Raw genomic sequence first — 12,126 nt, 5'->3', positions numbered from 1 at the left:
ATGACTCAAGGAACCAGCACTGGAGACATACGGTGCTGTGAATGAGTGCTGTGTGTTACTCTACTGGATCTGAGTCCAGGCACTATTTATACTGCAGCATATTCAGCACCAGATTGTTAAATCTTAATACTGAAACAGTGCATCATTTAAATGTTTTTGTTCTGTTTATGTCCCATTTTCAAGCATTGGATATCAAGCAACATTTAGTAACTTTTTGTTTCATTTGGACAATATCTCTCCTTGACAAAAGCTTTCTAATCTGCTCTCAAAATATTAGCCTGTCTGTACCAATATGTTACAGTGAAACTTTGTACCACTGAGGATGAACTAGGTCACTTCCAGCTTCTTTCAGTATGTGCTGACAGAATGCCTTGCAAAGCAGTACATCAGTGGTAAATGCAGAGATTTAAGTGCTATGGAAAAGGAGTTGTACTAAAATTATTCCATCTTCGATCTGCGTAGGAATGGGGAAAAAATATTCCACTGCAGGTACTTCACGGGCTCATTTTGTTCTGTTATTGTCTCTGTGCAAGAAGCTTTGTTTCATTGTTTCAGTGTGGTATTTATTTTATGATCGTGTTTGGGAGATCAGGAAAAAAAAGCTGTTGTCATTTATTTCGGTTTGATAGTTCCAGAGATGGTGAAGAACTGGGAGTAGAAAGTGAGGAAGAGAAAGCTGAAGTTTCTTGGCATCACAGCATCCTTCCAGATACTCAAGAAGAGCTCTTGGTGCACCTGTTGTTGCAGAAGAAGTAGTTTTCTCCTGTATTAGTGTGTTAGTGTCTTTCGGGCAGTTGAGTTTATGGATGTCTTTTCCAAAATCCAACAGTATATAAGGAAACCTCAAGAGGTATCAGTCTAAGTGGGAGAATGGTGTCTTGTAGGGCTGAGCTGAGGAAAATTAAGTGAGCAGAACGGCAGGGCAATGGGAACACGATGAAGGAGGGAATAAAAACAGTAGTGGCAATAGTGCAGAACAAGGTTGAACTGCTTTGCTGTCATGTAAAATGGCACTGTGGCTTTCTTTGTTTGGTGTCTTCCTGGAAGTAATTCCTGGGTGTTAGTCATTGTTTTTGGTGTGGGTGGGCCCTCTGCAATTGTCTAAACAGAAATAATACCTCTGCACCAAATGGTTTACCATCCAAGTTTACAGTCTTTGTGACAAGCTCATCCAAAAGAGGTGATGATCCCTATTAAAGAATGAGCAGAAGTAGAAATAGAACTTACAGCATTCTCCCTCGCCCCCAAAATTCTATTTTGGATCTGCGGTCAGCAGCTCGCAGTCATTTGGTTTTGGGTGGTTTTTTTTTTCACAAAGAAAAGCAACTGTCTGCATAGTGCAACTTGTATCTTTGAGTGAACTCTTCCTACTTGGTGGGTTTGCAGTGGCATCCATCCACTGGGAATTGTGCCTTGCTTAGATTGTAACTGTGTGCTGAAAGCCCACACATAGGAATTTTCCTGTCCAAGTCAAAAGTAATGCATGTATTTACTGAAAGGTTTTTGTAGACTGAAAAATCAGGGCTAGAGAGTATTTAAAGCTTATTCTAAATTAGAGAACTAGGCTCTAGTGGGATGATGGAAGATGTGAAGGGAGGAAGTCTCGTGTGCTTCTTTGAAGTAATTTAAGAACCAGGACCATGTTAGCCACTGTCTGTTAAGAATTTAAAATCTATTCCTGCTCTTCTCCATTGTTTGTTTCAGGATTCAGCAGAACACATCTTTCTGGGCAAGAGTGCAATAAACCTCAAGGCAGATCTTGAATCTTGGGAGCAAGCAATGTTATCAAAGGGTTTAGTAAATGGCTGGTAAAATTTAAAGTATGAATTTTTTGTTTTCTTTTCAGGAATAATCAAGCTTGGTAGGTGGAATCCCCTGCCTCTCAGTTATGTGACTGATGCACCAGATGCGACAGTAGCCGACATGCTACAAGATGTCTATCATGTTGTGACATTGAAAATCCAATTACAAAGGTGGGTGTTTCTGAACATCTGTCCTTCTCTATTCTCTGAGCTGCTCTGTCGGTTACAGCATTACTACAGAGATTAGCACATCCTGTCTTCATTAATTTCAGGTCTTTTGATGAAATGAAAAGAAAATGAAGAGAAGGGTGGGTCACCTGGCAGCTTTTTGGTGCATGTTCCAACTGATATTTTATGTTTTCTGAAGTAGCAATATGGTAGCAGAGAGGGGAAGGGCAGAAACTCAATCAAGTTTATGGGGCTTTTAAAGGCAGACCTTTCGACAGTCCCTAATTTAATGGATTCTTAAGGTCTAATTGTATCAAATAATAAACTCCTTGCCTTTTTCTAGGGGCTACATTGTGAGAATCCAAGTCTCCTACTGCCAGTTGCTGAGATGGGGAGGAGGGAGCTTTTTTGACTTTTCTTTTTTTTCTCCAGTGGTCTTCCCAGCAAAAAGAACACAAAGAAGGAAAATGTCACTGCAGCTGCATTTGGCATTTGGCAAACATTTTCCTTCCCTGAATACTAGTGCTGATTAGCAAAGCAAAAGCTCACTCCACTTTTACACTTATTTGCCCTCCCTTCCTCCTGCTTTCCCCCCTCCCGCCTTTCTTCTTCCCCTTTCTTTCTGTTGGCCTTCAGAAGAGTTCTCAAATAGTTACTAATGTAAGGAGGTGTGACAGGTCCCTTGCAGTGCATGGTGTACTCTGGTCATGCTGGTAAGCCTACGTTGTACAGCCTGCTGTAGCTGTATGGCCAGGACATGCCAGAGGAAAGAGTAAAAAATAAATCTGGAATAAATTGCCAACAGTTCTTTGAAGGTCTGGCTTGAACGGAAGAGGGGTCCACAGGGACATGTGTGTGTCCTTTTGGTGGCAGGTACATACCCTCCAACTGTTCAATTCAATTTAGAATTTGCAAGCAGTTGGTGCCTCACTGACATTAAACTTCCAGACAAGAACATTTCTTTCCTGTTATATCTCTGATGGTGCTTGAGGTTTCCAATTCCCATGAACAGGTCTTTCCTCAGTTTTATATACTGTTGTCATTTTTCAGCTAGACTGCATCTCTGCTACATAGTTGTAAAAGAGCATCTAGACTCTTTAGCTGCTATGAAACTGGAGTGCAGTAACGCATTTCATCAGAAGTGTGAGCTACCAGGAGTCCATCTAGCCTATTGTCACATCTGTATTAGCAAAGGGTATCAATCCAAGATTAGGGTCTCATTCTTTTTCTTCAAAGTGCCTGAATGCCTGGATGCAATGTAAGTAAAAGATAGCCCATGACTTTGAGATAAAGATGATCACTGACTACTTGAACTCCTCAAGTACAACTGAACATCCAGCTCTGAGGGACAAACAGGCTGTAAGGGCAGAAGGCAGAACCCCCTCAGAGGGTGATTGGAGAATATCCATTAATTCTCTTTGGTAGAAATGGCAGTGACAACCTTCTGCCAGCTTTTTGATGTACTTCTCGAGTCTGTCCCTGTGCATGTAGACACGAACCATAAGCTTGTTAAATTAAAAGAGGCACAAGTCGCACGAAGACAAAAGCTTCACTACATATGCAGTTCTTGTAGAATGAAAGTGAGAATCAACTACACGTGACAGATGTTGGACATATGGTTTATGTGTTTCTGAAAGGCTCTTGGATACTTCAGTGATAAGGGCAGTATAAGAACCTGTATGAAATTAAACTAATTTTTCGAAGTCTTTCTTCAATACAATGAGGGCCCTTACTGTTTAGGGATTTTGTTAGTGGCAGCGCAGCGTATATGTTTATTTTTCTATCCCAGCAAGAGTACCTTTGTCTGGACAGTATGGCTTTATCCAGCCATTTCTGGGGCTTGCTTTGCTCTCCGTCAGGCCCCGGAGGGAATGCTTATACACACATATAATACCATAGGAGGATTAGCTGCTATATGTTGAACTGCACATCTTCTGGTAGCCATGCTTGATAGGAAGGTGATAGAGGGGAGAAACACCTTGATGAGCTGACCAAGCAGGAAATTCCAAGGTTGTGCTTGTTGCTTAAAGTTCTATAGCACTTGTATGCAAAAAGTAAGCGTCTGTGAAGGTGATGTCTCTGTCTACTTTTGCTTTCTGTTTTAACAGTTGTTCAAAGTTGGAAGACTTGCCAGCAGAGCAGTGGAACCATGCCACAGTTCGCAATGCCTTAAAGGAACTGCTCAAAGAGATGAATCAGAGCACATTAGCCAAAGAATGCCCTCTCTCACAGGTCAGTGCTTTTAACAGGCTTAGGAAAAGAAAGATTTGCAAGAACTGAAGCTCATATTTGTTCAGTAAAGAGCCTAGACTAAACAGTTTCATAAATACCAAATAAATTCCTTGTGTTTTTTAGAAAGGAGAAATTCTAATTAATATGATAAAGAGAATCTTTATACCATGTTTTCTCAGTGGGTTGCCAGGTGAAAATTGTGAATGAATTGGTTGGTTTTCAGAGAGATGTAAATTCTTTATTTAGATTTTTATCTGAACCTTTTGTAATAGGGCTAATGATCCTCAAGTGCAAGATTTGAGTGGCTTCTTCCCACTAGCACAGGCTTGCCTTCCCCACTAACCCATAGGTAGCTCTCATCAGCCTCCAACCACAACAAAAAGTATGCAGTTTTAACAGTTGTGCCCCAATTTCTAGGAAACAGCAACAAAAAGATGTATATGTAATTATGTTAAAAAAAGAACAAAAACTCAGTCTCATTCTCCATGACTGCTTTATAATCGGCAGTGATGTCATGTCTAAGACACTAAGACACAGGTTCTTACAGATGTTGTGAGCTCTATTTGTACTTCAGATTGTCATAATGAGAGATTCATAAAATTTTCATGACCGAGTCCTCCTTGCCTCTCAGAAAAAACAGAATAACACTTCAGCACCCAGACCAGGTAACTTTGCTAGGCGTGAAAAATACATTGCCTTCTAAAAACGGTCTTAGAATCATAGGTTAATCTGTTGATTGTATCTTTCAAAAGTCAAAACATCAGTAATCCCTGCTTGCTAAAAATCCGTTGCTTTGCTAAACTGCATCCAACATTTTTTCTCCCGTGGTTGCCTGTCTTTCATTGCACTCTGTGTTCATCCTGTGATTCATGATTCAAAGTCTGCATGAACCAAGAGAATTCCTTTTATTCACCACAAATTTGCCTTGCTATGTTATGGTTACAACTTCAGGGAAAGTGTAGAGGTGAGATACGGAGCAGAATTTAGATCTCTGCAATTGACAGGAATTATGTTCCGTATCTTCCTTAGCCCTGTGGGATCTGCAGAACTGACAGGGATGGAAAGGCTGTATAAGGAAAAGCCATGTAACTTGCCTTATTTACCAAAGGAGTAACTGACTCCAGATATGCACAGACCATTGAATACTCATTGAATATGAAAGGGGTCTTTTTTCACATAGTTTAAGTTTAATTTCTTGAAATAGAATTATCTGTGGAATCTGGTGAGCTAATGATGATTGCAGCATATGGTTGTCTCTGCCCAGTCTTCCTGAGTATCCCATATAACTAAACTATGCATCATTTCATATGCAGAATTCATTTGTTGTCTGGGTCCTTTTCCTCCCACTTCAGTTTCAAAACCTACCAGGTGGAAATGCTGCAGTTGGTTTACTCCTTCTATAGCCTCAATCTGAAAGGTATTTACAGAATTACTGATGGCAGAACTGTAGCAGCAAAAATCCTTGCCCAATTATTTATTTAGCTGACAAAACTAAAAGGAGATCCTTCTGTAGAAAATTGAGCTTGCTTTCTTTTAAGCACAGATCTAAGTGACCTTGGGTAGTGACTAACCCTTGAACTGAGACTGCAGAATGCAGCTAATATTATTACTATTATTATTATTATTATTATTATTATTATTATTGCCATAAGAAGTTTCAGTCTCTTTTGGTTTGGCTCACAAAATGTGGAATATACAATGGAAGGTTGTATAGGATCTGTCTATTACCATCATCTGAATATGCCTCTAATACAATTACTTCTCCCAAATCAGTTTTAAAAAAATATCATGCCAAATGTGAAATGTCATTACAACCCCCTTGTGGTTAATATATTATTGACAGCAGCAAATTGCAGAGTGGTCTCTTAGGAGTCAAACTGCAGAGTAAATGCTGCTGTTTATTAATGTGTTCACAGTGTCTCAGGTACAGAAGTGGAGAGGGGCAGCACGGGGAGCCCCCACTCCCACCAGCGATGGTTCTCCGTCTCTGGTTCTCGGTGCCCAAGCTCCCCATGAAGCCCAGATGGGGATTCTGATTGCTGCTAATGGGAAATGTAATCATTCACTTTGATTTAAAATTGTTCTGGTTTTTTCTGATAGGTGTATTACATGTCTGCAGTTTAGCTACCCGTAGCATACAGCTCCTGTTCAAACAAATAAATCCCAGTTAACCAAGCTGGGGGGAAGGAGGGTTCGGTGGGGGGAGTGCGTGTGGCAGAAAGAAATCCAATTATTTCAGCATTTCCATCTTTTCATAGAGATTTCTGTCTTTCCTGTGTATCATATAACTCATTTCAGCACTGACCATGCATTTTGTCTCTGCTGGAGCGAGCTTTCTTGGGATGTGAGCACATCCCGTATTTTTCTCCTTGAACTTACTGCACTGGATTTTCTTTGTGTGGATATTTCTTAGCTCCTGGTCTAAGCAGTTTTCATTCCACATGGCTGTCATGGCCACACACATACCTACTGTATCTGCTGTTTAATAGAATCGGGTTCTTCCTTAAGGATTTTCCCAGGTATAATGTGCATTATTTAGAAATTTGCAATTAGTCAGTGGTGGTTTTTGCCATTCTCTTCTAAATGGATATTTCCTTTATGCAGACTTATCAAGATTCCTAGCAGAAATACCCCTAGGGTTGCTTTGCATTTAATACTGAGGATATGTGGTTTGAAAGTTGTTATGGTTCTTTTGCCTGCTCTGCTTTCAAGTAGTTGAAGAGAATCTGTTCTGAGATTTTTCACCAATGGTTGATTTACTGTTTGATTTTACTATTTAGTTTAAGCTTTGCTTTCTCAAATAAAGGTTAATGGGTTAATATAATCTGTGATATTTAATAGGCCCACTATGTCAGGAATGTTGATTTCTTGTAGAACCAGAGGATTTGAGGGAGAGAAAAAAAACCAGGAAACCCCAAACTGATATGTAGACAGAGTTAAACAATTTCCTCACCCTTCCTTAGTGACTGGAAATTTAACTAAAGTGTTGTTAAAAATGCCCACATTATCTCAAGCTCGACTTTGTTCAAAATCCTTCCTCAGCAGAGGCTATCACCATGTCAGGCTTTCAGAATTCTACTGCTTGTTAAAATGCTGTAGAGCAAGGGAGGATTTATGGGCACGGAATTGCTACTGACTGCCACAATGCTAGGTTTATGTCTCAAAATATTGATTTTAATTAGAAAATTGAGCCTCAGTTTTAGAAATTGAAGCTGCTACTTAACAAGGCTCTTACTTCATAGCCTTCAGACTTTACTGCAGTGCACCATAGCACTCTTTGAGTGGAAAAGTTAAAAGTGAAAAGCCGAAAGAGCCTCTTTACTGAAAGCGAAATTACCTGTTGAAGACTGAAAGTAATCTGTATTACCCAGTTATCTACAGTCTCTTAATTTTGTTTACATTTTTAAGTCCTTAAAACTCAGGAGTTAGGAAGAGCCAGAGTCCTGTGATATTGCAGTGAATTGGGCAGAAGGCTGGATAAATCTGGAAGAGGGCAGGGATGTTTTTGCTTTTAGAGCATTGTTAAAATTGAGTGAACCAATGTGTAAGCCTTGTAGCTTTCCAGAGATGGCCAAGATCCCATTTTGCACAGGAGCCTCCAGCAGCCCATGGACCAGAGGTTGAACCTATGGTAAATAGCTTGTTGGAGCTGTGAGATCATCCTTGCTCTTTCATCTCCAAGCAGAAAGGTCATGCAATGTGCCAGGGCTTTTTCTGAGCTTTGATGTAAGTGAGGAAGGAGGGCATAAGGAAAATGTGTTTTCTGGGGAAGGTGCATTGGCTGCTGTGTGTTAGTGGTGTTAGATTGCTGGCAGCATACTTGTTCTGGGAATGATTTAACCCTGGAAGAGTTCAGAGGGGGGAAAAGGAGAGCAAAATGTTGTCAAAAAGATACCTCCTCTATAGCATGGACGAAGGGAGGAAAAAAAGAGAAAGGAAGAATTACTAGTCATCAGGCTGTTTGCCACTGATGGGCAGAAGCATCCCAGATATAAAATATGCTTTTTATTGGTACTGGCTTCTGCAAAACCAGTCTGCACCTCTCTGCTTCCATTGCTTGTACTGAGTCGCTTGGGGGAATTTGCAGAGGAGGGAGGAGTGCTGGTTAGGCAAGTGATACTTAAATTTTGTTGAACTTTTTTGTGGGTTTTGACTGCTCTGTGTTGTAATATGTGTAATTCCCTTCACTCTGAATGGCACTGCTAATTTCTCTTCTGGGTGATTTTTCACATGAGGGCTAATCACACGTTTCTATAAATTATATTAATTTAACTTATTTGCCTAACTGTTGTTCTGCAGCGAGTAGCACGGATGTTCTCCAGTTCTTGGCTATGTGGTCTTGCTGCATTTGGAAGCAGAACAGAGACATCTGAAAAGCATTATTTGGATTATGCATGCTGGAGCATCTAATCTTACCTTTAGGATCTGGTTCCTAAATCACGCTTGTTCTCACCCGGGTGCAGTGAGCATGTGTTCCCCAGCATGGCACTGCCTGTTATTATGCAACTAAAGTTTAGATATTCTAATATCACAAGTACAAAGTAAAATAGAACTTCCCTCCCCCAGCCTGAGCTGCAGGTCTCAGTCTAGGTCCGTACTAATTTTTACATAATGCAAAATAATAACTATTATTTTGTAATTTTATTTATGGCTTGGAATATAGAATAGAGAATAAAACCAATTTTTTTTTACTTACCAAACTGTTATTTTGGTTTTGAAGTCACAAATGGATGATCATTGTGCACTTTCATGTCATTCACTTTCCCTGGAAAAGATTTCTAATTGTGGAAGATATTTTAAATCACTTTTTGTTTTTCTTTCTGTACTTCCAGAGTATGATTTCATCCATTGTAAATAGTACATACTATGCCAATGTGTCAGCAACCAAGTGCCAGGAGTTTGGAAGATGGTACAAAAAGTACAAGAAGATTAAAGGTAAATTGAATTTTTTGATACTTTCCAAGTTCTTGAACTTCTTCTGACAGTTTGAGATTATGTGCTTTAAGTGAAAGTGATAATAAGCTATAATAATATTAGTGAATTTGTCTACAAAGCGGGCACAGTCACAGCACATTTGAAATTAAATCTGATAGTTTACAAACAAGCCTGGCGTGAAAACACAGGCCACTTAAAACACGCTTAAAATATCCTATTTAGCTGTGCTGAAAGACAAACTGTGTTTTGAATTAAGCTAAAACATTTTAGCAAAAACAAAAGTTCTAGTATCTCAGGATTTAAAAGTTAAATTGCGATGTAAGTTACCTTAATTGTGTGTTATTCCTGAAAGTTAAAAACCTGACTTTCTAAGGTACGTGTGCCCTTGTTCTCTGTTTTCCATACCACAAAGTATATTGGTATTCCTGCTGTGTTTTGTCATGTGGAATCTGGATTACCAGTGGAGGATTTAATACCTGATTGTTAGGAGACACCTCTAAATAACAAGGTGCTGCACCCACTGAAGTTAAGATAAAAATAGCCCATTGTTTGTTTTTTTTCTACAGTGAGATTGTATTAATTGTTTAGCAGAAAATGCCCGGGCAGCAAAATTACTCTAAGTTCATCCCATTCTCACCACTGAACTGTCTGATCACCTTCTAATAGTGTACGAAATGATGTGACAGGTTTCTGTCATGTGTAGTTCATTCCTTTATTCTTTCTTTCCTTTGGGAAGGGACTTAGATGTGCACTGGACCATTTATTTTAGTAGGATTTTTTCTAAACACTCATGTGCTTTGAGCAGGAGTTTGAGGATAATCAGAAGCTTTTCCATAATTCCAACTGGCTCCTCTCTCCCTAAGTGTCCATCAGCCTTGGAAATTAGCTGTATCTTGTGATAGGTTTTTTCACAGTTTTTCTCTCTGTTACACCACTGAAGGGAAGATTCATTGTCTGAAAGAAGGCATAGACTATTATTGTTGTTTCTGTCTGTGATGCTTTCAGTAGCCAGGAAAATCATAACAGAATTCACAAACATTATGCAGAAACGGGGTAATGTCATGTCCTTCTTGAGAAACCATTGTATTTTTAGTTGCATGAAGATTAGCATCTTTCAAAAAGAATCTGCTCTCTTTTCTCTTAAAAGGCTGGCATACATGAGCTATGAAGGGTTACTTGTTTAGTTTCCTTAGGACAGACTAGAAATCTGCATAATAATACCATAAAGAGTCTGCTGCTTGAGTTAGGAACACATGAAACAAAATTGCATAAAACATCAGAACAAGTTCTGAGGCATCTGGTTTTCCTCTGCACATCTGGCTTGTGCAGAGCATACCTGTAAGATGCTCATGCCTGGGCTGTGCAGTGATTAGATTTTCACTAGAGGGAAAAAAAAAAGGAATGTTCTATGGAAAAATTATTTGTGTCTAGAAGGAAGTTTGTTCAGGCAGAAGTGGAGTAACAATACAGGCAAGGAAATGGAGATGTTGTTTTTCACCTCCTAAAAGGTTTAGACTAGAAGTAAAAATGTTGATTGGATATTTCAGTATGTGGTTACCCTCATGCCAAATAAACTGGATAGTTTCTTTTCTCTCTAAATTGCCATTGTGTGACTCAGAAGTGTTTCTTTTCTCTAAATGGTGTCTCTTAATAAAATAATTTATTCAAAGTGTTTTAACATATCCTCTTGGTTAAAAAACAGTCAAAGGAATCAAACAACTTCGAGGTCATCACCATTCACTTTTACTTGCTGTGCTGGAAGAACAGAAATGGGCTTTTCTTCCCCTTTTTTCTTTTTTTTTTTTTTTTTTTTTCAAAACTGGGCAAGGGTACCAGTTGCAAAGGCACTGGAAGCCCTTAACTGTAGTGTTCTTAACTGCAGAGATGCTACTACAGCTTCTGAGTGTTTCTAGCACGGTGCTGTCTTCCACTTTCTTTCATTCTTAGAGCATTGAATTCTTTATGCTCTTACTTTTTTTTTACTTAGTAAGTGCACAGTTAAATTGTTAAGTGCAGTAAAAGCAGAATGAAACCTCAATCAAAAGGTCAAGGATCCAAACCTGAAGAGTTTTCGAGATAACTCTGTATCTGTGCTATTCAGAGACACAGCCAGGCGTTGCTGTTTGGAAGTGTATGTGTGTGTTAGTAGGAGGAGAAAAAGGAAGGTTAAGGTATGTGTGAAGTAAACACAAGCTGCTATAAAGCAGTTCAAGTAGTGTTGATTCATCAACCATATGAGTGGGAGAGAAAACAAAGAGTCTGTGGCAGGTACAGTGGTGCACGGAGAATAAACAGTCATGCAACTTCAGAACAGTAATCTAAACACCTTGCAAACAGGAAGACTTCTGCACTTCTTCGGGTGGTTTCAATTTCTCATGATCTCTGTTTTCATGATGTTTTGTTTCTTTTCTGTAGCCAGATATTCCTGCAGGACAGCTCAGTAAGTGTGCAAAATCAGTGACTTGAGTTGACATGCTTCAGTCATCATATATTCCTTTAATAATAATTTTTAAAAAGGACTTCCGTGAAGGTGAATGGATGATGCAGCAGTCCGTTTTTTGGGTTGTATCTGGATAGATTGGGTAAAACTATAATTTGGTGTCTTTGGAACCAGCAACCATATCCTTGTGTAACTCTAGAGCTGGTTATTAGAAAGTAAAAACAAAAAACAATTCACATGAGCTGTGGTAAATACAAAATAGGAAGGGGCTTCAAAATAACATTATTGACTTTGCAAACTAAATGCAGCCTACAGTGTTAAATGTGTTTCCTATTATCTGCTAATGTCTGTTTTAATAAAACAGTGGGAACTAAATGGTTGCTTCTTAATCAAAACCATGATTTCCTAAACATAAGCTATGTGATTCTGTTACAAATTGCCACATATAGATCTCCTAGGTCAAACTTTTTTCCTTTCTCATAGAAATAAATAAACAGTAAATTAATTATACTCTCTGGAAGATCAAAGTAATTACAATCGAAGCCAGGC

At 39.1% G+C, this 12,126-nt stretch overlaps 1 protein-coding gene across 4 annotated transcripts in view; it reads left to right on the top strand.

Moving 5' to 3' along the window:
• The window catches only part of SATB2 (SATB homeobox 2), a 190,441-nt gene that overhangs the window by 115,104 nt on the left and 63,211 nt on the right, over positions 1–12,126 (top strand). For 3 of the 4 annotated variants that reach the window (XM_032693580.1, XM_032693583.1, XM_032693581.1), the window contains 3 exons: positions 1,847–1,973; positions 4,079–4,202; positions 9,035–9,137. In XM_032693580.1, coding sequence (XP_032549471.1) covers positions 1,847–1,973; positions 4,079–4,202; positions 9,035–9,137 — 354 coding nt within the window. Of the gene's footprint in view, positions 1–1,843; positions 1,974–4,078; positions 4,203–9,034; positions 9,138–12,126 lie in introns of all 4 variants that reach the window. The other variant, XM_032693582.1, reaches the window with a different exon arrangement.

The sequence above is a fragment of the Chiroxiphia lanceolata genome, chromosome 7, assembly GCF_009829145.1.
Source record: "Chiroxiphia lanceolata isolate bChiLan1 chromosome 7, bChiLan1.pri, whole genome shotgun sequence".
NCBI classification, from domain to species: Eukaryota; Metazoa; Chordata; class Aves; order Passeriformes; family Pipridae; genus Chiroxiphia; species Chiroxiphia lanceolata.
Note: the sequence above shows the minus strand (reverse complement) of the source record. Positions and strands in the feature narration are given on the sequence as shown.